The sequence below is a fragment of the Xenopus tropicalis genome, chromosome 7 (assembly GCF_000004195.4).
Source record: "Xenopus tropicalis strain Nigerian chromosome 7, UCB_Xtro_10.0, whole genome shotgun sequence".
In the NCBI taxonomy this organism is placed as follows: Eukaryota; Metazoa; Chordata; class Amphibia; order Anura; family Pipidae; genus Xenopus; species Xenopus tropicalis.
The window spans coordinates 110,645,443-110,671,166 of NC_030683.2; the positions used below are offsets into that span (position 1 = coordinate 110,645,443).

At 42.3% G+C, this 25,724-nt stretch overlaps 1 protein-coding gene across 2 annotated transcripts in view; it reads left to right on the top strand.

Moving 5' to 3' along the window:
* Window positions 1–3,698: 3,698 nt before the first annotated feature.
* prr12 (proline rich 12) overlaps window positions 3,699–25,724 on the top strand; it is a 62,217-nt gene continuing 40,191 nt past the window's right edge. For both annotated transcript variants that reach the window (XM_018095840.2, XM_018095841.2), the window contains exon 1: window positions 3,699–4,249. In XM_018095840.2, coding sequence (XP_017951329.1) covers window positions 4,164–4,249 — 86 coding nt within the window. In that variant the 5' untranslated portion in view covers window positions 3,699–4,163. The remainder of the gene's footprint in view (window positions 4,250–25,724) is intronic.

The window sequence follows — 25,724 nt, forward strand, 5'->3', positions numbered from 1 at the left end:
CACATAAATACCACGTTTCCCTCGCCCAGACACAACTGGGATCTCCGACTCCCTCTGCTCCCCAAGCCCAATTCTCTCCTATTCTCCCTGAGGTTATTAACACTGTGTGTGCAAGGTGCAGACTTTAATATTAGTAACACGCTGGCCTGTTCTATGTATTTGTGTATATACACATGTATGCACAATCACTATTTGCTAACAAATCCTTAGCTATTAGATTTATGTTACTAGAGATAATTCCAATTTTTTCAGCAAATTAATCTACACCATGTAATTCAGCTTAGGGTACCTGAAGAAGGGTCTAAATGTTGGGCATATAACTGCCTCCAGCAGTACTGGTGTTTGTACTGTTATCTTATGCACAGGCCACTTAACAGTTTTGTAATAGGAGAACCCCTGCATAATGTACCTCCTGTATATATTACACACATTTATCTCCTGTATACAGTGGTATAACCATGGGGATCTGGGCTCCCCCATGAAAACTTCCCCTACAGATATCACCCACAGTTTTATGTGTGCACAGGTCACCCTTTTCCCCCTACCCCACCAGGCCTGTACTCCCCTGCATAACACATGGGGTTCTTTTACAAAGTGGCATAACTATATGCAGCTAGGCCCCCCCACAAAAAATGTGCTTTCTCCTACCTGGGCAGCTGGTGGAGTTTCTTTCACAAGGAGAAAACCCCGTAGTCCAGGCCCCCCTAACAATCATGGGGCTGCTTCCTCTACCACTGCCTGTATAAATATATCCAACATATCTTGTACAGTATATGGTACATAAATATTTCTATCCTGTATATATTACACACACAATAACATATTTATTACACACACACATTTATCCTGTAAACAGGTATATATCCTGGGGCATAACTATAGAGGAAGCAGGGAGGCCCATGAGTTCAGAGGGTCCAGTGAGGCCCTAATTAATGAGCAATCTCAATATATTGTAGTAGAAAAAGTCAGCTTTCCAATATTTTCCAATTAAATTTGCTGTGGGGCCCAGTAACATCTAGTTACACCACACACATTATATATATATATATATATATATATATATATATATATATATATATATATATATATATATATATATATATATATATATATATATATATATACTGCTTGTATTTTGGGCTCCTCAATTCCAGGCCCCATAGGCTGCTCACAAGCAGTGAGTTTAGGGATTTTCCTGCCACAGTACAAGTGATTAAATGGCCAGTCAGGGAATTCATAAGCCAGGTGCACTGTGCAAATATTTCTCCAGACCAGTAACCCATAGCAACCAGTCAGAATTTGGCTTTCATTAAAATGACTGAAGTTGGCCAACTGGAGCTCCTTGCTGATTGGTTGCTATGGGATACTATAAAGATGTAAAATCACATGAATGTTTCTGAACTGCCCTTTTAGTTACATGAATGGCCAGGCTCTCAAATATTTTACTTTTATTATTTATAGTGCCCCGCCCCCACTGAAAAAATAAAAGGCCAGACTACACATCTAATGTTGGACAATGCTTTCCTGACAGTAAACATCATTTCAATGATTGTGAGACTCACCAGCTTATTATTCTGCACTTGTTTGGCAGATCTTTCCTGGTAAGTTTGAGAAATAAATATAGTAATTTGGTTACTGTGCACACAGCAAGCAGATACAGCAAGCAGTATGGCAGCACTGGTATACATTCATAAAAACAATGTGCAAATAAATACAAGGGCCATTTACAAACTGGAAGGCAGGTTGCAAAGTGTCTCCTACACGTCACTGAGACTCTTTGGCCCCAACCTTTTGAGCTAATTAAAAACCACAGTACACATGGAACATATGGAGAGTAAAATATACTCACACAGCACAACAGCATCAAAAGTTCCTAGCCTAGAAAGGGTTAAACCTCAAATCACTTGACCTTTCCCCATGCTGTATCAAGTTTACCTATATTATTTTCAAAATAAAAAAAGAAAATGTGTTATGAGGCAGGCATCCTTGCCCACACATTGCAGCATCTGTATTGATGGGCTCCTGGGGAGGGGGGAAGCGTGGAATGTAAGGAGCCTGGGGGGTTTCTGTCTGATATATGGGGATAAATACATTTTCTCCCCAGATGTTTTGGAAAAGGTGTCTCTAAATGGATTTTGGTGTGGGGGCATATGAGCTTCAAGCTAGATGGCTAATAACTCTAGGGCTGGAAGCAATGGAGCAACTATAGAGGAAGCAGACCCGTAGGGTCATAGGGGGGCCTGAATCACAGGGTTTTCTTTCTCTATGGCCACTGAAAGATAGTGTGCCCTGTGCAGGCAGACATGGTCACGCACTCACTTGCGGCAAATCATTACACCACTGGACAAAGGGGTAGGCCAAGTAGGCACATACCTAGGGTGCAACAGTGGGGGGAGGGGGGGTTAGCCCTGTGCATTTGCAAGCAGGTGGGTTTGTTGCTGAAGTTTTTAAACTGGGGGGCATTATTTGGGGTTGGTTAGATAATGAGTGTGGGGGGGGGACTTGCTTTGGGCACACTTATGTATTGGACCAGCACTGCATAACTCTATGCAAAACCCATTCACAGACTCAAATAAAACAGTGCCCCCTGTTGCAGTGACGGATGTGCCATTACTGGTGCAGATGCATAAGGTACAGGTTTTAAGCTAATGGCACACAGGGTGCTTTGTCCCCTTTTGCCATCTGGCACAAACCAATGATGGTCAGAGATGTACAACACACCCATGTTCACCTTTAATGGAAAGTGCCCCAGCTAATGCCAACATGCCACCTGTTACCTGTCAGCCAGGGCACTCTCTATGAAACAAATTAGGAGCAGTGACAAGTGGACAGGGACATTTTGACTGCTGCTGGTCGTCAAAATGCTCCATGTGTAGTAGGCCTTAGAGTCCAGCTGAGATTCTAAAGTGTATTCCAAAAAACCAACATATTTCTGCCCTGTGTTCTTCCAGCCCTGAAGCTCAGGGGTGTTGGGAGTCCAAATACAACTTAAATGCTTTGTGTTGGACAATACAGAAATAAAGTATTACTGTCACCATCATGCCCTACTGCTGCCATCTTGTTCTGCCCACTATCAGGCCCAGACTGGCAATTTGTGGGCTGCTGTAAGGTGCCATAGACTGTCACTATTTATTAGGTTGGTGGGGGCTGTTTAGGCATCTGTGTACTTAAAATCCCAGGGCCTATATTGACTTCCAGTCCAGGCCTGCCCATTCTCCCCATTCCTACTGGACAGCCCATGCTCTCCCCCCAAGTGTCTGCCAGTCTGACCTTGCCAGCCATGAATTAGGAATACCACCTGGCTGCTAATTTAACATCAAAATTAAAACTTGATGCCAATGTTATTAATAAGAAACAAAGCTAAAAGTACGGCGAATTTAAAAAAAAAAAAAAAGTACCCCTCCCTTTTCTAAGTGTGTGGCCCTAAATTGGCACCCTCTGTACATATAATCTGGAGACAACACATGGCTATAAATTAAAGAATAATATACATATAGTGTATACAGTGAAAAGCATGATGCTGGCGTAGTCCTGTAGTGCAATGCTGAGCAGCAGGGCAGCACATGTGTGTGTTAGTGTGTGTCTAGGTTTGCAGCCTGTGTGTGTGTGTATGTGTAGCTTTTGAGCCTGTGTCTGTTCCTGGTGAGAATGTATGTGGTGGTTCAGATGTAGTGTAATTTTAGCCTGTCTCAGCCCCCTCCTCCTCCTCCTCTTCCTCCTCCTCTGTGTGGTAGCAGGAGGGGAGTCTCTGCCTCTGTCTGCCTTTCTCTCTTTCTCTCTCTCCTGCCTTCCTCCCCTCCCCCTTTGTACAGTTCACTGAAATGTATGCTGGGAAGCTGAAATAGACACATAGAGAGGGTTGCAAAAATGGCTGCACCATGAAAAAAAAACCAAAATACATTTGCAATCCGGAGAAAGAAGGGCTTCTCACCGAGCCTTCCAGGAGCCTGAGCAGCTAGTCGACGGGGTCTGCAAGAGGGGGGGCCCTTAGGAACCGTATTCGACTTTATTTTCCCTTTTTATTTCATTATTTTATTATTTTTTTCTACTGCTGGGTCAGAGGAGAAAGAGGAGAGGAAGAGAAAAGGGAGCAGGGGCAATTAGCCTGGCACTGGGGAGACGCAGCGGAGGGATACAAATCCACAGAAAGAACAAAGAAATTAATGGATAGAAATTATCCGACCGCTGGTTTTGGAGATCCACTGGGGGCTGGCACAGGATGGAGCTACGAAAGGTCGGCAAAGGCAAGGTAAGCCGTGCAGCCAACCTGACGGGATAGTGTGTATCGGAGTGGGGCCATGTAGCGCTGCGCCGGAGTGTTGCAATGTATCACAGGGCGCTAGCAGTACTGGGGCTGGGGGCAGCTTTGTGCTACTGCTTCATGTTGCATGCATGGCTTGCACTCTGCACAGATTTGGCCCTGGCTCCCATGGAAGGGGGAAGCAGGAGGGAATGAGCTAGGAGAAGGCTAATTACTCTGCCTTGCACCCCTTTACTGCTTTCTATTGGCATGTGTTGGGGTGCACCATATCCCCCCCACCACCACCCCCAGACATTCCAGGCTCAAACAAGAAGCGCCCTCCCGCATCAAATTCCTTGATGGTTGCAAGAGGAGAGGGAGGGAAGAAAAAAAAAAAAAAGAATGAATCCAGCCCTGTCTGCTCCAGGCCTGCAGTCTGCAGCAGGGAGCACGTTGCAAGCTGAAGGGATTTCCTTCCATTTTGCTTTCTTCTTCCAGCTTCTGGGGGAAAGGCAAGGGCTTGGCTCCTAATGACATTTCTGGGGTGCAGGGTGCTTGATATTTTAATTTCCATAAAGTGCAGTGTATTCTGCTACTGATAATTAGCCCCTATTGTTTCTTATTAATCCTACATTTCTTTTTAAGACTGATATGGAAGATACCATGAAGAGGGGGGCATTTTAGGGGACTGCTGCTGCTTTGGGCACTGCCAGAGTGATAACTTGGGTTAGTGATTTGCACCAGTCAGGTTTGTTTATTTTTGCATATTCAGTGCAAAAGGCCTGGTGCTGAGGGGGTGGAACCCAGTGACCATGCCCCCTTTTTGCCATAACTAAATATTTCATTCCATTCAGAACACCATGTGTTTTATTTACTTTTTTTTTTTAATCCATTATTCTGTATTCATTAGCAAGCAGTCCATCTTGGATCTAACAGGCAAAACCTGCCCATGTTCCGGCTGCTGGGGGCTGGTTGGATGCTGTTCTGCAGGAGGGAGAAAGATGGGAGGCAGCAATAGGGGAAAAAAAAAAAAGATTGCAGTAGAGGCATTAGCAGTATTATATTGTAACTATAAAACCACAGTATCCAAGCCTGGGGTGTTTATTGTATTTAGATTGTTATGGAAGGGGAGGAATTGAATTTTCTAAAATTATCAATGAATAGGAAATCTCCGTGCTTGTGGCTGGGTGAAGAACTCACTTTCTTGCTCATTACCCAGCTGCGGGGTTATAGCGGCCTAATCTGCACGGGGGCAATCAACAAGCAGGGAGCACCGAGCTACTGAATATGCAGAGGCTGAACTGCTGTTCCTGAAGTGGATCTGTGGAATATTAAATGATTGCACGATGTTTCCCTAATGCAATTTCATCTGATTGGGGGGGGGTTCTTTGACATGTCTTGGGTTTTATGCAAACTCTCATTTAGTATTCAAATATTATAATGCTGGGTTCACTTTGATTACAGGGCTGTTTGGTGTAGAGGTATTTATATAGCAAGTTAATAGCCCTCTTATTCACTGCACTTGGATTAATGCATTTGAACATCGGCCCAATTCAATTCCTATAGCATAAATCCCACCGGCAACCCTTCGGCTCTTGTTGCCAACATTACCCATTGTACCATGCCGCTGTTGCACAATACTGGGAGTTGTAGTTTGATTGCCCATATTTACACCTTAAATCCTTGTGCTGCATGGCTAATTAGCAATTTAGATGCATGCTGCAGACTGGGCTAATTTTAATGTAGCCATGCTATGTGCATAATGAACAGATAGTTAGGGAATTATTTGGGAAAATTTTGTGTGGCTAATTTTGTTTGGGAATTTAGGTATGCGTTGCATGCTGCCCAGAAATCAGAATAGTCTGCAGCATGCATATTAATTATTTGCTAATTAATTATTCCAATTTTTTTTTTGTAAACTGGTGAAGAGTCCACACTATAATGGTTATGTTGTACATAGGGCCATACAGCAATGCTTTTAAATCTTAAACATACTAATGCTGACCCCCTCGCCCTATTAAAGCTGTAGACAAAAAAAATGCAAATGGGAAATGGCCAATTAGCAACTCATTTATTTGTGTACTGATAGACCTCACAGAAAGCATTGCAGCCTGCAGCATGCATGCCAATGAACTACTAATTAGCCATGTAGGATGTGGATTTGAGTTTTGTGTGCTCTGTGAGGTGGGGGGACATGTGCAGTTGCTTCTGGTACCCATGAACTGGAGGTTATTTGTTATATGGAGGACAGAAGAGATATTGTTGCGGGGCAGAAAGGTGATAGGGCTCTGCAGCTAAGCCAATGCGCTCCTGTGTGTGTGGAGAACATAGTGGGTCTGCATAGCTCAGCAGCTGAATAAATCAGGTGTCCCACCTGTGTCCCCCACTAGGTGATGCTGAGCTACAACCTCCAGAAATTCCCAACAGCCTTGTCATGTCAGTGGGTGCCGGGGGGCTGCAGTTGGGACACGTCTAAGACATTAATAAGAATTAAACTGAGTAACTCATCAATGGCAGTTTTTAGCCAGAGAGGATCATATGATCATGGGAACCTACAGAGCCCTAAAACCAATCCTAGCCACTAAGCAAATAGTAAACATTCAGGCTTAATGTAAAGAACTGGAAGAACAAAATCACTTGTCCTTTAATCTGTGGGAGGGCCTAGGCCTGATATCACAGCCTCTATCAAGATAAGGAAATTTTAATGGAGTGCCTGTCCCTTACAGTGCAGTGACGTGGGTGATTGGCCCACAAAAGTACAAAATGTTACAAAAGACAAAACACTTGTAATAAACTGAAAGCAACAAAATTACCTGATTTGCTCTGTGTGCCAATTGCCTTAAAAAGATATGCACTTTCCTGTTACATCAACCCTAGGGCACAGGAATTGGTTTCCATGCTAAAAATGTGCATAATCAGCAGCCATTGGTGCCTACAAGTATTGCATGTAGATGGGAGTATTGGGGCAAAAGGGCACCAGTTCTTTTTCAGGTGGGAGTCCCCCATGCCTAGGCTGTCCTCTTCACCGGAGACCCACAGGAAGAAATGGAAGACTTCTTTGTAGGTGACTTCTCACCTCCTTCCAGGTTCCCTAGGCTGTACATTTATACCAAAATCAAGTAAAGCCCTTACAATATTATGCTATTATGTACATAACCAATGTTTGGTTCCTTGTGTACATCAGCTAAACGTAGGATCTTGCTACCCACTGCTACCTGCTGGAGATTGGTATCTCCTCATCTAAGCCCAAGGCCAAACACTTCCTACAACTTTGGTTCCTGCTTGTGGCTAGTGGAATATGAACAGGCAGTTATAGTACAGGTATGGGATCCCTTATCCGGGAAACCCATTATCTAGAAAGCTCTGAATTACGGAAATCCCTTCTCCCATAGACTCCATTTTAATCAAATAATTCAGAGATTTGCTTTTTCTCTGTAGTAATAAAACTGTACCTTGTATTTGACCCCAACTAAGATATAAATAATCCTTATTGGATGCAAAACAATCCTATTGGGTTTAATTTCATATTTTATTGATTTTTTTTTTAGTAGACTTAAGGTATGGAGATCCAAATTACAGAGACCCCTTTTCCGGAATGCCCTTGGTCCAGAGCATTTTGGATAAAGGGTCCTATACCTGTTCAGATACCTGACACATAGCTAGGGTGAGTAGTGGGATTGGCAGCCTTGCATTTAGTCTTCATAAAGAAGTAGCATCAAGAAGTCTCCATCTCTGTGCCATGGAGAGAGTTATGCAAGGGATTTATTAATTTAGTAAAGTACATTAAAACTATAAGGGCAAGTCATATCCATAGATTCACCCTCTGACTTCTGCCCCCCTGTTTTTGTGACAGTCTCCCCTAATGGCCTATTTGAATGAACCTATGGGCCTTGTTCTCCCAAGAGGCAGCACTGCTGAGAGCCGCATTTATAGAGAGATCATATCCAGCGCGGTTATTACAGGATTTAGTTGATAATCATTTTATCTCTTGCTGAGATTTGGCTTCAACCTTCAGTTCACCCAGAGAGACAACCTCACTGGGCTTTAGTTTTGTTTTGGCCAGCCTTGCCCAGTTTATGACGAGCTTTTTTTAAAACTGACCAACTGCACAGAAGTGTTTCTGTGATTTTTATTATCAGAATACATTTATGCACTGTAGCCTACCTAATTGAGTGATTATGGTATGTATGCCAGTTAAACATGTTATACATGGAAGGTGTATGGTGCAAAGACCCAGCGCAAGCGGCCCTTATTTTCATCTATGGGAGTTGTAGTTCAGCTATAACTGGAGGGCCTTTATAATAGCAACATCTCTAAGTATGTGTGCCTGTGCATTCTGCTCAGCTGCCCCTACTTTCATTTCCGCCCTCAGCCTAGAGAGAGAGGAAGAAGAGGTGTTTTGGCAGAAGTGCAGTTTGGGCGGTTCACCCTAGAGGCGAGGGGGTGAGATTTATAACCATGCCAAACCTACAGCAGTCATCCACTTGTGAGCAAGTGTGTGCAGCGAGCTAGTGAGGCCCTTCCTGCTTCCCAGAGGAAGAGGCTTGCCTTGTGCTTCTGCATAGACGTTTAGTAAGGTCAGGAAGGGCTCAGAGCAATCACACTGGGGAGGCCTGACTTGCTCCTGCCCACACCTCGCTCTCTCTCTCCCACTGCGCTCTTAATAATCACCATTGCCATATGTTCTACACAGATTACAGCAGGATATTGTGTAAATGCATTTTCCCATTTCTCTCCTAGAACTTGTGCATACCCCTAAAGCTGTCCTGTACTGTGCTTCTTAAAGGGCATATAAACCCCAAAAGTTTTTAATATACATTTATTGCTACTTTTTCCAACAGTTTTAAATTAATTTGTAAAAGTAATGGCAACTGAAAGCTGTATATCTGTCTGTCCCTAGTTATTCTTTGCCCTGCTGGTTCTGATATTTCACACAATGTGCCAGAAGCCAGCTGATTAAGAGGAAACTTCGGGCGACTGCGGAAGATCTCAGCGACGTGTATGCCATCCCACCGGTGATTTACATTCTAGCCGGTGGGATGGCATTGCGGGGAAATTAGTCGCCTGCAACAATGGAGATTTGTTGCGGCGCGACTAATCTCCCCGTGTGTCACTGCCCTTAAGGGTCAAGACACACAGAGCTACTAGTAGCAGCTACTTTTTCATGGCTACTAAATGCCAGAAAATACCCTGCCATAGACAATACTGAGAATTGCCTCTCCTAAAACACACGTAGAGACAATTTTCAGTAAATGATCAGCATTGTCTACTTTAGTAGCCATAACAAGTAGCTGCTAGTAGCTCTGTGTGTCTTTACCGTAATAATGATATTTACTTTAAACCCATTGAAAATGTGTAATGAATGTACCTTGAAAAGTTGCTTAGAATTAAATTTTCATATTCTATTTGGGGGTTTACGTCCACTTAAAAATGTAATGCTTTATAAAGGAACCGTGGATTTAAAGCTTGAAGTTTGGGGTAACCTAATACTCTATACATGATGGGAGTAGTAGTTCTCAATGGGGGTGTCAGCTCCTGACTTTTGCTATTGTTGGCTACATTTGGACAAACCCAGACAGCGAAGCAGCTAAAGGAATGTCGCAGGTTAATATCAGGGAGAAAAGACTCATTAATATGCCTGGCCATTGGCAAGCTGGGCCACCATCAGAAAGCAGAAACTCGTTTCTTCCCATTGTAAACTAAGGGGATAAGCCTTGCTTCTGATTGGTTGTTGTCATCCAGATTGTAGGAATCAAACCAGAAAGGCTAAACCGTTTGTAAATGTTTATCTGTCTAGCACTAGGGCATGCTATAGTTTATATATACTCAGTTTGAGTGACAAAATCTTGTGTGATAAGATTAAAATGGGCACCACTGGTGGGTGAAGGGCTAGGTAACCTTCTCATGTATTCCTGTTAATTCTTATGTATTTCAGTAGGACAGTACATTAGAAGGGTGTATACATCAAACATATGGATTGAATACAAATACCGACCAATACAGAAGGGAAAAGGCGCCTGCTCAATAGAGCTTACAATCTAAAAAGTAGAAATGCAATATATTATATTTGCTTTGTCTCTTTAAATATGGCCATCATTATATTTAGAAGGAATCACTAATGCCCCTCCGCTGAGCAGGTCACGTCCTTACGAGTTCTCCTGTCTCTGCTGCACCAGAGCCCCAGCTTGCTTGCCAACTAGAGAATAGCAGCGCGGTTCCGATTACCAGCTGTTGCCTTTCTGATTGGTTCAGAGTGCTGGCAGTCGCAGCAAAACCCCTCCAAGCTGGACATGGGCAGAATCCTGAGCAGCCTGCGGCTCGGCAATGACAGATATGCTGGCTCTGCATCCTGAGCAACAATAATAGTCCTGTTGGGGGGCGGCTGGTGTAGGCAGGTGCAGTCACCCCAGGGTCCAGTCTCTGCAGTGGTGCGCTACATTGGGGAGTAAAGAAACTCAGTTGCCCCCTGAGATTAATCTGTCTTAGAAATAGATAACAGCTATAAGAAACTGTGAGATAATGTGTATAGTGAGACAAGTGTATGTTGCAAAAACTACAACTCCCAGCATCCACTGACAGCCAGAATTCTGGGTGGGATTGGGTAACAACAGTTAAGGCTGCCCCATATTGGATAGTCCTGCTTCATATACATAACGGCCCTCAGAGAAGCCCCCACCATTACCAATGATAACGCTGATAGTGCTTATGTATGAATGAGCCAGGGAATCCTCTTGGAGGAGAAGTGGAACGTTCCTTGATTTATAAATCTATATATTGACAAAGAAAGCGCAGGAGCGAAACATACAGAATGTCTGTATTAAAGGTTACGCACATGTTACCCATAATTCATTTTGCTGGGAGGTTACTGACACCGCATTCATCACTGCAAAGGCAATTTTAAAACAGCTTGTGAGCGAGCACTGTGCCAGCAGCTTGTTGCCTTCAGACACACACACATAGATACACACATAGATACACACTGGGGTTGCCACCTTTCCTCATGAGCTTTACCAGCCTGCGGTCCAGGGAGGCTGGCAGTGACATCACAGAGGAGGGATATGGGCGGAGTGTGGGCGGACCGGGGGTGTGGTGTGGGCGGAGCATTGCCAGGAGAGGGGCTGCTTACAGAAGTTCTCAGCACAAATAGTAAGAATTTTAGGGGGTGGGGGTAAACGAGGAAGATAACAAATTTACCGGCAATTAAATTGGCAGTAATTTTATAATACTGGCCCTAGCTGGTAATTTGCCTACATTGGGGAAATACCGGCCAGGGTGCAACCCTAATACACACACACACATATAAACTTCAGTAAATGGACATACAGCATTGCTTTCCTGCAGAGCCCTGTGCCTCCGGGTAACACATAATTAGGCATTTAATAAGGCATTAAAGGGAAAGTTTACCTTAAATTGAACTTGAAGGGCTATGGCATATTGTGAGACATTTTGCCCTGTATTTGTGTTTTCAGCTGGGGCAAAAGTGGCGGCCCCAACACCGGCAAATCATCTTGCCTGCAATATCACTAGGGGCTGATTAATCGACCTGTGAATAAACATGCAAGGCATTGTGGGGAAACGGAATCTTGGCTTGCTGGTTTTAGCCACATTGTTTCAAAATTCAGAACCAGCAGTGCAGAAAATAACAAGGGTCAGACAGATACTTTGTAATGAATGTATATTGGAGAGTTTTTTAAAGTTAGCTTGGGAACAAGTCAGACTTAAAGGAAGATTCAAAACTTAAGAATAAAGACCAGCTACAAAGATGCTGGAAATGCACAGAAGATTTTTGCTTAATTGGTTACATGTCTGTATGGGAAAGTAAATCAGGGCTACAGGGTACAGCACCCAGAGCTCTTGGCTGTTGGGGAACTATGGGAGTTGTAGTTTGGTAGCTGGTTGCTCATCTGCGGACAATGGGACATCCTATAAATGGGCTTATTGTTATGTGCAGAGAAGAAATGTCATCTCATCCGTTCCAAGAGCTAAACAGTCATTCATAGCAATGAACTCAGCGGATAGAGGCAAGAATGTAGAACTAACGTGTGTCAGGGCCTTTCTACCCCATCAGATGTTAGCCATATGTTGTAATGGTTTATCCCTTCCAGATCCTTTCTCCATGCCCTTGCTATCAGTGCCGCCTCTCGGTTAGTTGGCATGGCTCGGAGCTAGGCCTCTTGCCATGCCTGTGCCTTTAAGCATGTGCTTTCAATCAGGGGTGGGCACCTTGTGGCTCTTTAAATGTGGCAGAACAATTGACTTAACCCTGTCTTAACCTGCAATACTTAATGCAGAGAATGAGTGCCTTGCCATCCTCTCTTTTACTAACATGTCTGTATGGTCCCTGGTGCCCCTTGGAATGGGTAATTGGTAAATAACAGAAACTCAGAAACAACGGGCAATCTGTTCACTAAACATTTGATAGGCTGCCACAGGTTACGAAACTTGCTACAAACCTTTAGACTTTTAATACATGATTGTTCCTACTAGGGCAAATTAAAGCCTTAAAAAGCTGAATTTCACAGACAAGAGTATTACAAAATGTAGAGCCCTATTGTAGGAAATCAATAGTGTTTCTCTACTTGATGTTCTGCTGAACAGTCCCCCTCAAGGCTGATGCAGAATTGGAGTGGGCTAGGGAAACAGATTTTCTGGTGGGCTATTAGGAAATTATATATCATCCCCCATCAGTCCCTGTCCCAGTAGAGCTTACAATCTAAGGACCGTATCACATTCACACACATTAGGGTCAGTTTTATCAAGAGCTAATTAAAATTAATTTTTAATTAGCTAGTAATGTGGGGGGTTCTGTAATATAGATGGAGATTACTTCTAGTTTTAATAAGTGAGGCCTGCATATAGGTCTCATTCTTAATGAGAAATAAAAGAAAAGGGAAACTTGTCCCCGCAAGCAGAACTGAGCGCTCTGTAATTGAAACTGACTGTATTTATTGTAGTAGAAGGGAAGCTTCTGTGTGAGTTCAAGTGGGAGGATTTACTGTGTTAATGGGAATTGTTAAACTATTTCCCATGTCGTCTTTATAAGCAGTTTTTTCCCTTTCATTATATTTATCCCTCCCCAGTGCGTGAGTACAGTACAGAATATATGAAGAACTGGGGGCATGTATAACGAATGCAGGTTACTGGGCTGCTCTGCCTGCTGTCTGCATTCTCTAGAAGCTCTCCCACTTGATCTGGTAATCCCACTCCACAGTATTTCCCTATGCTTATAGGCTGGACCAAAGGCAGCTGTGATTGGGGGGTGGCTAAGGGCCCTGCTTGCAAGCGTACTGCTTAGTTAGAAGGGCCCTCCTGCCCAGCTGTTAGTTCACCCCACTCACCTGGACTCACTGGGAATGGGCCCTGCCCAAATTTGAATGGGCTCCTGATTGGCCCATGCACCAAACTATTAACTATTTGGGAATCAGCCTGGGTGTGGCTAGCTTTAGTAGTGAATAGGTGCGGCAGCTCTGCGTTAAATCAGTGTCTGCATCTCGGCTGCTGAAACAAGAGCATGAAACGGTTAAATATTTGGAAAGGCTGAATAATGCAGAACACTGGCAGATTAACCTGTCAGATACATCTCTTGCATTGCCCCAGGCTGTCCAATGAAGAAGCGGAGCACTGGATAACTCATATATAAAACCACATATTTATTTCCATCAGTTAAAAACAGAGCAGAGCATCCTCACCTCATGGCTTAACGCGTTTCGTGGTCAAAACACCACTTCATCAGAAGCCCCTTCTGATGAAGTGGTGTTTTGACCACGAAACGCGTTAAGCCATGAGGTGAGGATGCTCTGCTCTGTTTTTAACTGATGGAAATAAATATGTGGTTTTATATATGAGTTATCCAGTGCTCCGCTTCTTCATTGATTTGCTTTGGATATTTTGGCCTTATCGGGGGCGGCACGAAGCGTGGCAGCACGGAAAAGTACTTACAGTTGGCTATCCTGGTGAGTGCTCCCCCCCCTTTTACTTATCTGCATTGCCCCAGGCTGTGATTGGCTGTTCCACCTGTCATTCAGTGTGTGGACTGGAGCTGTATCCCTTACTGATGAAAACATGGTAAAATCTAGTTGTTTTATGTTTTAAAGGGGTTGTTCACCCTTGAGTTAACTTTTAGGGGCTGATTTACTAACCCACGAATCCGACCCGAATTGGAAAAGTTCCGACTTGAAAACGAATATTTTGCGACTTTTTCGTATGTTTTGCGATTTTTTCGGATTCTGTACGAATTTTTCGGATCCAATACGATTTTTGCGTAAAAACGCGAGTTTTTCGTATCCATTACGAAAGTTGCGTAAAAAGTTGCGCATTTTGCGTAGCGTTAAAACTTACGTGAAAAATGCGCAACTTTTCGCGTAAGTTTTAACGCTACGCAAAATGCGCAACTTTTTACGCAACTTTCGTAATGGATAGGAAAACTCGCGTTTTTACGCAAAAATCGTATTGGATCCGAAAAATTCGTAAAGAATCCGAAAAAATCGCAAAACATACGAAAAAATCGCAAAGTACCGATCATTACGAAAAAAACGCAATCGGACTCCATTCGACCCGTTCGTGGGTAAGTAAATCAGCCCCTTAGTGTGATGTAGAGAGTAATATTCTGAGACAATTTGCAATTGGTCTTCATTTTTTTTATTTGTAGTTTTTTAGTTTTCAGTTCATGAGCTCTCCAGTTTGGGATTTCAGCAGGTATTTGGTTGCTAGGGTCCTTTACCTTAGCATCCAGAGAGTGGTTTGGGTGAGAGAATGGTATATGAATAGTAGAGGGCCTGAATAGAAAAGAATAAAACTGAAGCCTCACAGAGCTGTAGTTTTTTTGTTTTCTGGGGTCAGTGACCCCTATTTAAAAACTGCAAAGAGTTTCAAGAAGAAGGCAAACCATTCAAAAACTATAACAAATAAATAAAGGAGACCAAATGAAAAGTTGCTTAGAATAGGTCAGTCTATAACAAACTAAAAGGTAGTTTAAGGGCTCTGGCACACGGGGGAGATTAGTCGCCCGCGATTAACTCCCTGTTCGCGGGCGACTAATCTCCCCCGTGTGCCAGAGCCCTAAAGGTGAACCACCCCTTTAACACGATGATGCTAATTCTTTCCATTTGTTTTAACGTTATTTGTAAATGTCGGTTCCTCCCAGCTGGTTCTGAACGTTGAAAGAAAATAGCAGACGTTATCTCTCCCGCAATCCAAAATTTTTTTTTTTATTCGAATCCCTATTTGTTCAGTAGACTGTCTCCTTAACAGATGACAGATGAGATAACCATCTATTCTTCTGAAGAGTTATTTCCACAGGAAGCGAAGGCACCTCCGTTAAGGTGGAAGCCGTTAAGTCTTTGGATGTTGTGCAGAATGGTACTCTCATCTGTTGTCAGCTTGTTTGTTGTCAGTTTATTTACTTGGGTGGGTTGTTAGTGTGCAGTCTTACTGCCCCGGAGTTGCTTTCATTGTATAATGCTTTCATAATACACAGAAAAGCAGAAAGTTAAAATGGCATTGGACCTTAAATTTTGATCTTCTGTATGGGTCAGTCACACAGACACACTGAACGTTTACTTATTCTCATTTTATTTCCCTAGCTGGCTAAAATAATCTACTGTTTGTCTCCCATTTACCTCCTGTTTTGTTCTAATCTTATTCAGGGCCGTTGGACAAAAAAATGGACAAAAGGGGCATTTGCCCAGGGCCCACCAGGATTGGGGGGTCCACCACCAAATCTTTCAACTGCTGTAACTTGCCTGAAGCATCCCTTATTAAAATGAGGGGTCTGACAGGTATGGGAACTATTATCCAGAATGCTCGGGACCTGGGGTTTTCCGGATAAAGAATCTTTCCATAATTTGGATCTCCATAACTTAAGTCTGCTAAAAATCATTTAAATATTAATTAAACCCAATAGGATTGTTTTGCTTCCAATAAGGATTAATTATATCTTAGTTGGGATCAAGTACAAGGTACTGTTTTATTATTACAGGGAAAAAGGAAATCATTTTTAAAAATTAGCATTATTTGCTTATAATGGAGTCTATGGGAGATGGCCTTTCCAGAATTCGGAACTTTCTGGATAACGGGTTTCCGGATAAGGGGTCCCATACCTGTAGTTGGAATAGTTCGACATAATCTTCTATTAGAGTAAATGTTCCTTAAGGATTTTTTTTTTTTTTAAATAAAATGCTGATATTTATACATTAACCATTTGCAAAACTCTTGGTCCAGGGCAGCGTGCTACTTCACTAACTATAGGCTATTTGTTTATATCCTGCCTTAATAGATTCCAGTTCTACTGCTTGAGGGTAGTCCTTTCACTAATGTCTTGAGACACCTATGGGGGCCCGCCAATGAGATCAGCATAGGGATTTCCCTGTACTAAGTGTGATTTAGCAGATACTGTCCCCCAAGGTGCTCATAGTCTGTACAGATAAAGATACTGTAAATGTGTGCCAGCATTGGTATCCCCTGTATTGAGCACAATGCTGGGAAATCTGAGCGTTTTCTTACTCACGGCTGCAGCCTTGGTCGCTATCAGGATCAATATTAAGTAAAATATATTTTTAAACCAGCAATTATTTTTAACATACATATAATTTTGTGCATTGCAGTTACACCATGCCTTTTTATTGGGTCTTTTGGGTCTTGCTTCACTGCCTGCACCTGCCTAAAACACCCTAATTATGCATGTAGTGCCTGGTAAAGCCTGTTTTCTCTAAACCAGGTATCCGTAAGCTTCATCCCTTCAGATATTAAGAGCTGCCACTTCTAGCAGCCACTGGCTGTAAAACTAACTGCTTTATTGTGTTAGTGGGTGCTGCCATGCTGTTTGTGAGCAGTAGAAATGTTGTCCTTGAGCCCTAATGCACCAGAGCCCCTCTAAAGGCAAAGTAAAAAATACTGTTGTATTAAAGCTAACTGTGGGTTGTCAAATCATTTTTAGCCTAAATTCAAATCCAATTTCATATGTTTTTTGTTGGCTGTATAATGAGGGTGGTTTTAAAAGACATTGGGAGTTATGTAATAAAAGGTACAAAGTTTGCTCAGGAGCAGTAACCCATTGCAGCCAATCAGAAGATAGAATTTGCTGGTCATCTGTTTAAAAGCTAACTTAGTGCCTCTTATTACATATGGGGGATTGTATATCCCCATTAAAGGTATAATTGGGAAGCCAATATAGTGAGACAAGCAGTGGAGTGCCACCTTCAGATACCCCAGAGACCTACAATTCCCAGCAGGCCTGGCCTGGCAATCTTTGGACTCGGGCTGCTGTAAGATGCCATAGACAGTCACTATTTTTTGGGCTGGTGGGGGGCTGTTTGGGCTTCTGTGTACTCGACATACCAGGGCCTTTTTTGAACCCCAGTCCAGGCTTTTTTCCAGAACCCCATTTTCTCTGTTGCCGTGTTTTCAATTGACTGACCCCAGCCTGGTTGTGGGCTCTATTCATATACACAGGTTGCATGGCTAAAACTCCATAGGCTCCTTGCTGAGCCATAGCATTTAGTGCAGCAGGTGAAGGCACTGTGGACAGACGCTGGCCATGAATCATCCTGACTTCTGGGCACAGGAGACTTCACCCTAAATGATCTGTGATGCAGAGAGTAGCGCAGTGTGTCTGTATACGAGGGGCTGGAGGAGATTTATGTAGGTTGGAGCCCCTTCCAAGCGCAGTGTGCATGAATAAAGGGAGAATCCAACAAATGCACAGAGAAGCTACAGGGGATATGTCTTGTTTCTTTCTGCTTTGCTCTATAATTAGTCTCCCTGGTTATTTATACAATGCTGCATGCATGGCCAAAACTGTGTTGTAATCCTTAGATTGCTAGATAAGAATTCTGTTTTTGTCAAGATTTTGTTTAATGGAAATGTGTATATCATTAAATATTTGTGTTCCTTTGCATATTGTATAAAAAGGGGTCTTAGACTTTATAAATTTTCATTTTCAAATGGTATATATTATTGATTTCTTCCTGTTTTTTTTTATTTACCGTTTTTCTAAAATTTGGGTTTTAAAAATAGTAATTGGTTTCCTTTTCCTTTCTAAACAGTGAAATTGCTACATTAGTCGATGCATTTCTTAGTATCAGCGTCGGCAAAGTCCCCTCAAGTCATGTATGAAAGAGTAACAGTTAGTAGAGCGCTGGGAGCATGCTCAGTAGGGCCTGGAGCTGCTGGTGTGGAGCAGTGGATCAGATTGGGACAGTTGCTTTACTGTGTTATTACTGGGAAGAAAAGCCGGGGGGGGGGTGGAATGAATATAAATTTACTTTAATTTATGGAACAGCTTTGACACAGAATAGTCTTACTTTTTAAGAGATGAGACATTAAATGAAGGTTTTTTTTATTTTCCCATAGATATTAACAACACATATGACCCTATATTTTTCCATCACATATTAAACATTTCTTATAAAAAAAAAAGGTGCAGTTGGTTTATCTTTCATCAATTGTTTTTGTTTTAATCCCTAAGCTACATATAATACATATGCCATAGGACTGTTGTACAAGCCTGCAGGTACACCAGCCCTGTGGAATAGAATAAGCAACCCAGTCAATATAATGTTGTATGTATATACATATGTTGACTGAATTCCTCTTTGCATTGCTGCTTTGTTAGTTGTTAGAATCAAATTTTTGTTACTTGGAAAAATGTGGCCCTAAGTTTCATCGGGGCCTAGCACCTGACCAAGGCTGGGCCTTCCGTTATTACACTGTCCTCTCTAAAAGACTACATTGTGCGGAAAGTAAGGGGATGAGGAGCAAATAATAGAAAATGAAGAAGAAAGAATAACACCTATAGCTGGAAAGAAATGGGGGGGGGAGGGGGGAGAGTATATATAATTAAAGAATTTGGAAATAGATAAGGGAAGTGAAGAAGAAAGGAAATAATGGAAGGGAAGAATTAGAGGATGGAGAAAGGGGATCAAAGGGAGAGTGAGAGGGATACAGTTTGCATAAGGGCGGTTGGAAGGTTTTGGGTAGTTTTACCTTATGGTATTCTAAGGCAAGGGATTACCCTGGCATTACTGAATGGGTTAAACAAATCCATAATTGGTGAGCATAATGTTATTTTAATATTTTAACAGTAGGTTCCTTTGTAAGCCAAGGAAAGTATGAAACAGCCATGTAATGCAGTATTTTACTTGGTGGGTATCATTTCCCTTGCTGAATTGGTTCTGATTATTTATTAACAGTGCTGTTTAAGTGGTGGCACAATGGTACATGTCTGACTCGCAGTGCTCGAGTCTTGGGTTCATTTCTGGCCAGGGAGCTCCATGTATGGAGTTTGTATGTTTTTGGTATGTTTCTAGGCTACTGAGTAAATAGATACTAGAGTGTGTATATAGCAAACTAAACTAGGGCATTGGTCATGGGACTTGTTAAACACTCTCTGTAAAGTGCCATGTAATATGTCAGTGCTCTATAAATAAGGGATAATAAGTGGCTTTCTGTGTGTGAGAACCCCAGGGCCATGTCAGGAAATGCTGGGCAGAAGGGCAAGAGTTCATTGGCACTATTTGTGTGTCTGGCCGGACACAATATGATGTAATTCGGTTGGCCCAAATATGGAAGCCGACTGTACTGATATGATAAGTAGCCAGACGGGTGTAGAGGCCCAGGGATAAAGAGCCATCATTTTGCCAAGTCTGCTCCATTGGAAGTGAAGATAACTGCTGATAACTGAGTGCAATAAACCACTTCTGGATGTAGATATATGTTGGTTTTATTCCTGTGCTTGCCAATATCCATAGAGAAATCTTCAGTGTGGCCCTATTGTCCTGACTTCAAGTCGATATAGTAACTGACTTCAGTCTGCATTCAGTGCCTTTATATTATCAGACACAACACAGTGTGACTGGCAAATACGGATAAAGTTAAATCCAACACTTGGGACTGACGTGACTTTGCCACTGGGTCCAAGAAACACAGTATAGCCCTTACCTAACTTTGTAGTGTGTGTCAGCAATTCCACGGTTTGGTATCGGCCATCACCAGATACAAGCCACACGCTTACCTGCAATTCATGTCCCCAGAGCGATTTCAGATTTGGAAAATTTTTGTTTGTTCTGTTTGAGGCTGGAATATAGTTTGTTTTCCAGTTCTGATGCTTTTTCAGCAGTTTGTTGATGAAATCTGCTATAGAAGAAATCAAAACCATGTCTGCTCCAAGCTCTGTACACACACTGACATTGAAGCCCTGCCAGGCTCCCTGGCATGTGGGTGAGGACATGTAGGTTGTGCAAAGGAACTCTTTACACAAATAAGCTTGTGTGTTTGTTTGTTTGTTTGCTTGTGTGTATGTGTGCCTGTTTGTGTGGCCAATAGGTGTGTGCAAAATAATTTGCAATTTACAAGGGACAGACAGATACTGCCTTCAGTAGCAGTAACATTCACAAATTTTAACTGTAATGCCAAACCTTGGGCATAGGGGAATTCTTGTATGGAGTCACTCAGATGTGTGTGTGTACCAAGCACAAAGCCACAGGGAAAGCAGAAGGTCGGTTGTCCATTTGTGGCATACATTGCTGGAAATGGAAACACCAATGGTCTTCACCAGTGTCCAAGTTGGTGGAGTTTGGGCTGAAAATGCACACTTGAGTGTTTTTGGGGTAAGTACACCCAATGTGCACACTGACATTTGGTTGCCATTGATGATGGTGCTTTAAGACAGGGTAATTAAGATCACAAAGTGGTGTGTGGATTTATAGACAGTGGGGAAATGCGCCTGCTCTAGGAATGCTTGGCACTTCTTTCCAAAGCTCCCCTAAAAAATTAGCTTTATAAATACAACATTTACTGCACACTGACTTTGACACCATTTATGGACATAAAATACTTTATACAGCTATATTGTGGGTTTCTTTTTTGTGTAAGAGAATGCTCTTTGCTAAATATTCTGCATAATAGAGCTGTGCAATGGGCAGGATGTGGCCCTCAGGTATGTTTATGGCCTCCTGGCTATGGGATGCATAGAGTGCTGTGCTTGACGCACGCACGCACACACACACACACATATATATAATATATATATATATATATATATATAAACTGTCCCTGATGAAAGTTCCAGATAGGAACTGAAACGTCGGACTGAATAAAGCCTCACATTTATTTATCTAAACCTCTGTGATTCTTCTTGAAAAACATCCTGCGTGTGCTGTCATTCCAACCCTGTGTATCTACGCTTTCAGCACTGGCACCCAGGTATTATCTTGCTCTTATGGTGTGCAGCTTTCCAGCAACTCGTTTCTATATATAAATATATAATATATATAAATATATAATATATATGTGTGTGTGTGTGTATATGTATAGGACCCGTTATCCAGAATGCTCGGGACCAAGGGTATTCCGGATAAGGGGTCTTTCCGTAATTTGGATCGCCATACCTTAAGTCTACTAAAAAAAATCAATAAAACATTATTAAAAACCAATAGGATTGTTTTGCCTCCAATAAGGATTAATTATATCTTAGTTGGGATCAATTACAAGGTACTGTTTTATTATTACAGAGAAAAAGGAAATCAGTTTTAATATTCTGAATTATTTGATTAAAATGGAGTTTATGGGTTTCCGGATAAGGGATCCTATACCTGTATGTATGTATATGTGTATGTTATATATGTATATATATATATGTATAATTTTTTTTTTATATATATAATGTTCCCCATTAACATGTAGTATGTCAGCCAAATGAGCCACTACATAGGCCAAGATGGTTGCTATAATATTATATATTAATGTTGCTTATCCAGTAACCCTTCACCTAGTGATGATAGACCTACGACCAACAATGACCCATTTTAGATATATTCAGACTATTACAATATAGCAGAGTCCAGCTGACCTACAATGATGAAGTATACAAGGTATTGTGGGAAACTGAGTTTTGGCTGAAGAAGAATGGATTTCTGATGTATGTTTCATCAGTCAGAACCAGCAGTGATTGCAATAAATAGGGAGTGACAGACATGTACTGCATTCAACAACCACCATGGCATTTTCAATGTGACTGCCTGCTGAACAACAACTTCCAGAATCCCTTAATTGGGATGGTGTTGGGGGCTGAAGTCAAGCAACATCTGGAGAACACAGTTTTTTGTGGCCAGGTGAAATAACAAGGCAATACATTTTAAACCTATTTTGCATTTCATTTTCTGTCTGTCACTACCCCCACCCAACCCCTCCTCTCTCCCTGTCCAGCCTCCCAGTGCACTCTGGGCCTGGCCATCAGCCTGCTCTGGAGCAAAGGAAATAATACAAAACCCCATTGACAAGGAAAGGAATTTGATCCCTGGATAATTTAAAGAGGAAGGCCAGCAACTTGTCCTGTGTTCTAATGAGAGAGGCCAGACAAGCCTGCCTGTAATCATCAGAATGCAAGTGAATTTCTCTGGAAAGCCCACCCCCCCTGGCATATGCATAGTGCACTCTCCCAGGCAGAGAAGCCTGTTGGACTGGACCCTCCCATTTAGCTGAAGGGGAAATGCTTGGTCCAAAACCAGCAACACTGGGCTTTTATTGTCAGACAGATTGTTCTTTGTGCGCCATAAACTGGTCGTGGGATTAGGGCAAGACTAAAGGGAAGACACCTTTGTACATTGGAGCTGGTGTTGCTTCTTTAATTAGGGAATGGTCCAGGATTTGGCACAAAAGCCAATTCTACCACCTGCTTCAGATGCTGAACTGCAACTTCTTGGTTGTTTTGTTCTGGAGAGTTTCATGACAACCAATATGGCAGCTTCATATTTCATTTATCTGTTGCAAGAGGAATCTCTTCTTTCCGTTTCTGAGAGGCGAGTCCCAATTTAGCATGGAAGGGCCCCATATTGTTCATCCTTGGCTTAAAGGAGCGTTCACAATTTCCTAGTCTGATACATTAGTTCAGCTGCAGCTTCAGTCCCTACTGAGCATGCTCCCCACACTAAAGCAACTGCTGCAATTTGATACCTTAGTTGCTGGCATGTCTCTGCTGCTGCTACTGCTGATTAATGTAGCAATGAATGAGTCAGATCTTTGCTGGTTCAGAAATCCCTGACCTGGATCACCCAGTGTTTAAAAAAAGGAAAGAAAACAAAACTGACATTGTTAAAACCTAAATGAGAATAAAAAGTAAAAAAAAAAAAAAAAAAAAAAAGAAAGGAAATAGAAATTAGCTAATAAAACAACCAGAAGACTGTAATAAATGCGGCAGAATTTGCCTAGGTCTAGACCACTAGCAATCGGATGTTCTTTAATAGCTTACAAGGAAATGCTATCTGTTGGTTTCTAGACCAGTAGTACCTTTTATTAACCCCCCCAAGTCTAACTGCTCCAAACTAAATAAAGGTGATAATTTGCTTCAGATTACAAACATGCACCCTGATACTGTGTAACATCAAGACAAAAGGTTACAGCCCTGCAGCACCAGATGCACCACCGAAGGAGCCTTTTCTTTCTTCTCAGGGACTTGTCTGTGGGCCAGATACAGGTTGGGGCTGCGAGGGGGGCTCCTTAGTCCTGCTCAAGCAGAGAAGATGGATGGAGTTGCTTAATGAAAATTCCTTGCAGTGCCATATATCTCTATCCACAAATCTCTGCTTATGCATCTGGCCTAGGGCAAAAGGGCACTCCATTCCTCTGCAGATATTTGTGCCCCAGATCATTTGTTCTGCTGATAGCCGTGCAGCTAGCCACGTACAAGTCACCCATTCTTCTTCTGGTTAATGGAGGTGCTGCGGTTATTGTTCTTTGTTGTTGTTGCTCAGTGGAGAAATGACCGCTGCATCCCCTGTGAGTATCCTACGACTGGTGGTCACATACAGGAATAACCTCTCTTCAGATTTAGTTGGTAACTGCTATGTTGCATTCTTCCTACCTCCTCCTGCTGCTCAGTGAACCCTATTATTATTATTAACATTTATTTATAAAGTGCCAACATATTCCGCAGCTCTGTGGGTTTCATACATTGGACATACAGAGTAATATATAAAGCAATCAATAACTGATACGAAAGGTGAAGAGAGCCCTGCCCAAAAGAGCTTACAATCTACCCTAAGTACCTGCAGGGCCCACAGATGATTGTAGGATGGTTCTGGGCCTGACTTTCCTGCTAGAACTGCAGTTTGTATGTGCATTCCATGAGTTAGCAACAACACTTGCCTGCTGCCAGAGCACTGGGCTGCTCCCAATTATCCCTTCTGACGGGGCGATGAGAGATCCTTAATACACTTTCCCCAGGAACATATGGCTGCAATGCCCAATTATGCATGTGTGTCTTCCCCCAACAATATGCCTAGTGTTCCCTCCCTGCCCTTCTGCTAGACACATCGATCCCGCTTTAGGGAAAATGGCTGAGGCTTGAACTGGGAAAGGTCAGCAGATCTCCTGAGCCTGCATCGCTGTGTAAATATGGATTAAATCATTAGGAGAGATGATATCCAACTTCAGGTTTCACACAGGAGCAGCAATGTGCTAATGCATGAAAGGGGAGTCTGATTCAGGCTTGTTCTGAGGGGGGTGCACCCAACAGTTAATTCATATTGTGTGCAGGTATAGGATCCCTTATCTGGAAACCTGTTATCCAGAAAGTTCTGAATTACCGAATTTCCCATAGACTCCATGATAAGCAAATAATTCTAATTTTTAAAAATGATTTCCTTTTCCTCTGTAATAATAAAACAGTACTTTGTACTTGATCCCAACTAAGATATAATTACCCCTTATTGGGGGCAGAACAGCCCTATTGGGTTTATTTAATGATTCCTTTTTCTCTGTAATAATAAAACAGTACCTGTACTTGATCCCAACTAAGATATAATTACCCCTTAGGGCTCTGGCACACGGGGAGATTAGTCGCCCGCGGCAAAACTCCCTGTTCGCGGGCGACTAATCTCCCCGAGTTGCCTAAGATATAATTCATCCTTATAGGAGACAAAACAATCCTATTGGGTTTATTCAATATTTAAATGATTTTTAGCAGACTTATGGTATGGAGATCCAAATAACGGAAAGATCCCTTATCCAGAAAAACCCAGGTCCTGAGCATTCTGGATAACAGGTCCCATACCTGTACTTCATTCCATTAGGCAGAAGAGCTGGCAATTAGCATGGGGCTGCATTGGCATGAGCATGTTGAAGCAGCTTTTCTGCCAGCTGTGTCCCTTTAGGTGATTTCTTTAAACAATTAAACCAATAATGAATGTCTTTAAATTCTTGCCAATTAGGCTTGTGGCTGAATTAGGGATGCACCAAATCCACTATTTTAGGATTTGGTCGAATCCTTCATGAAAGATTTGGCCCAATACTGAACCAAATCTGAATTCTAATTTGCACATGCAAATAATGGTTAAAGAGAACCACGTGCAAAACTTCCCTGTTTATGTGACAAAAAGGATTCAGATTCAGTTTGGCCAGACACATAGATTTGGCCGAATCCAAATCCTGCAGAAAAAGGTAGAATCTTGGTGAATCACAACCCAAATCCTGGATTCGGTGTATCCCTAAG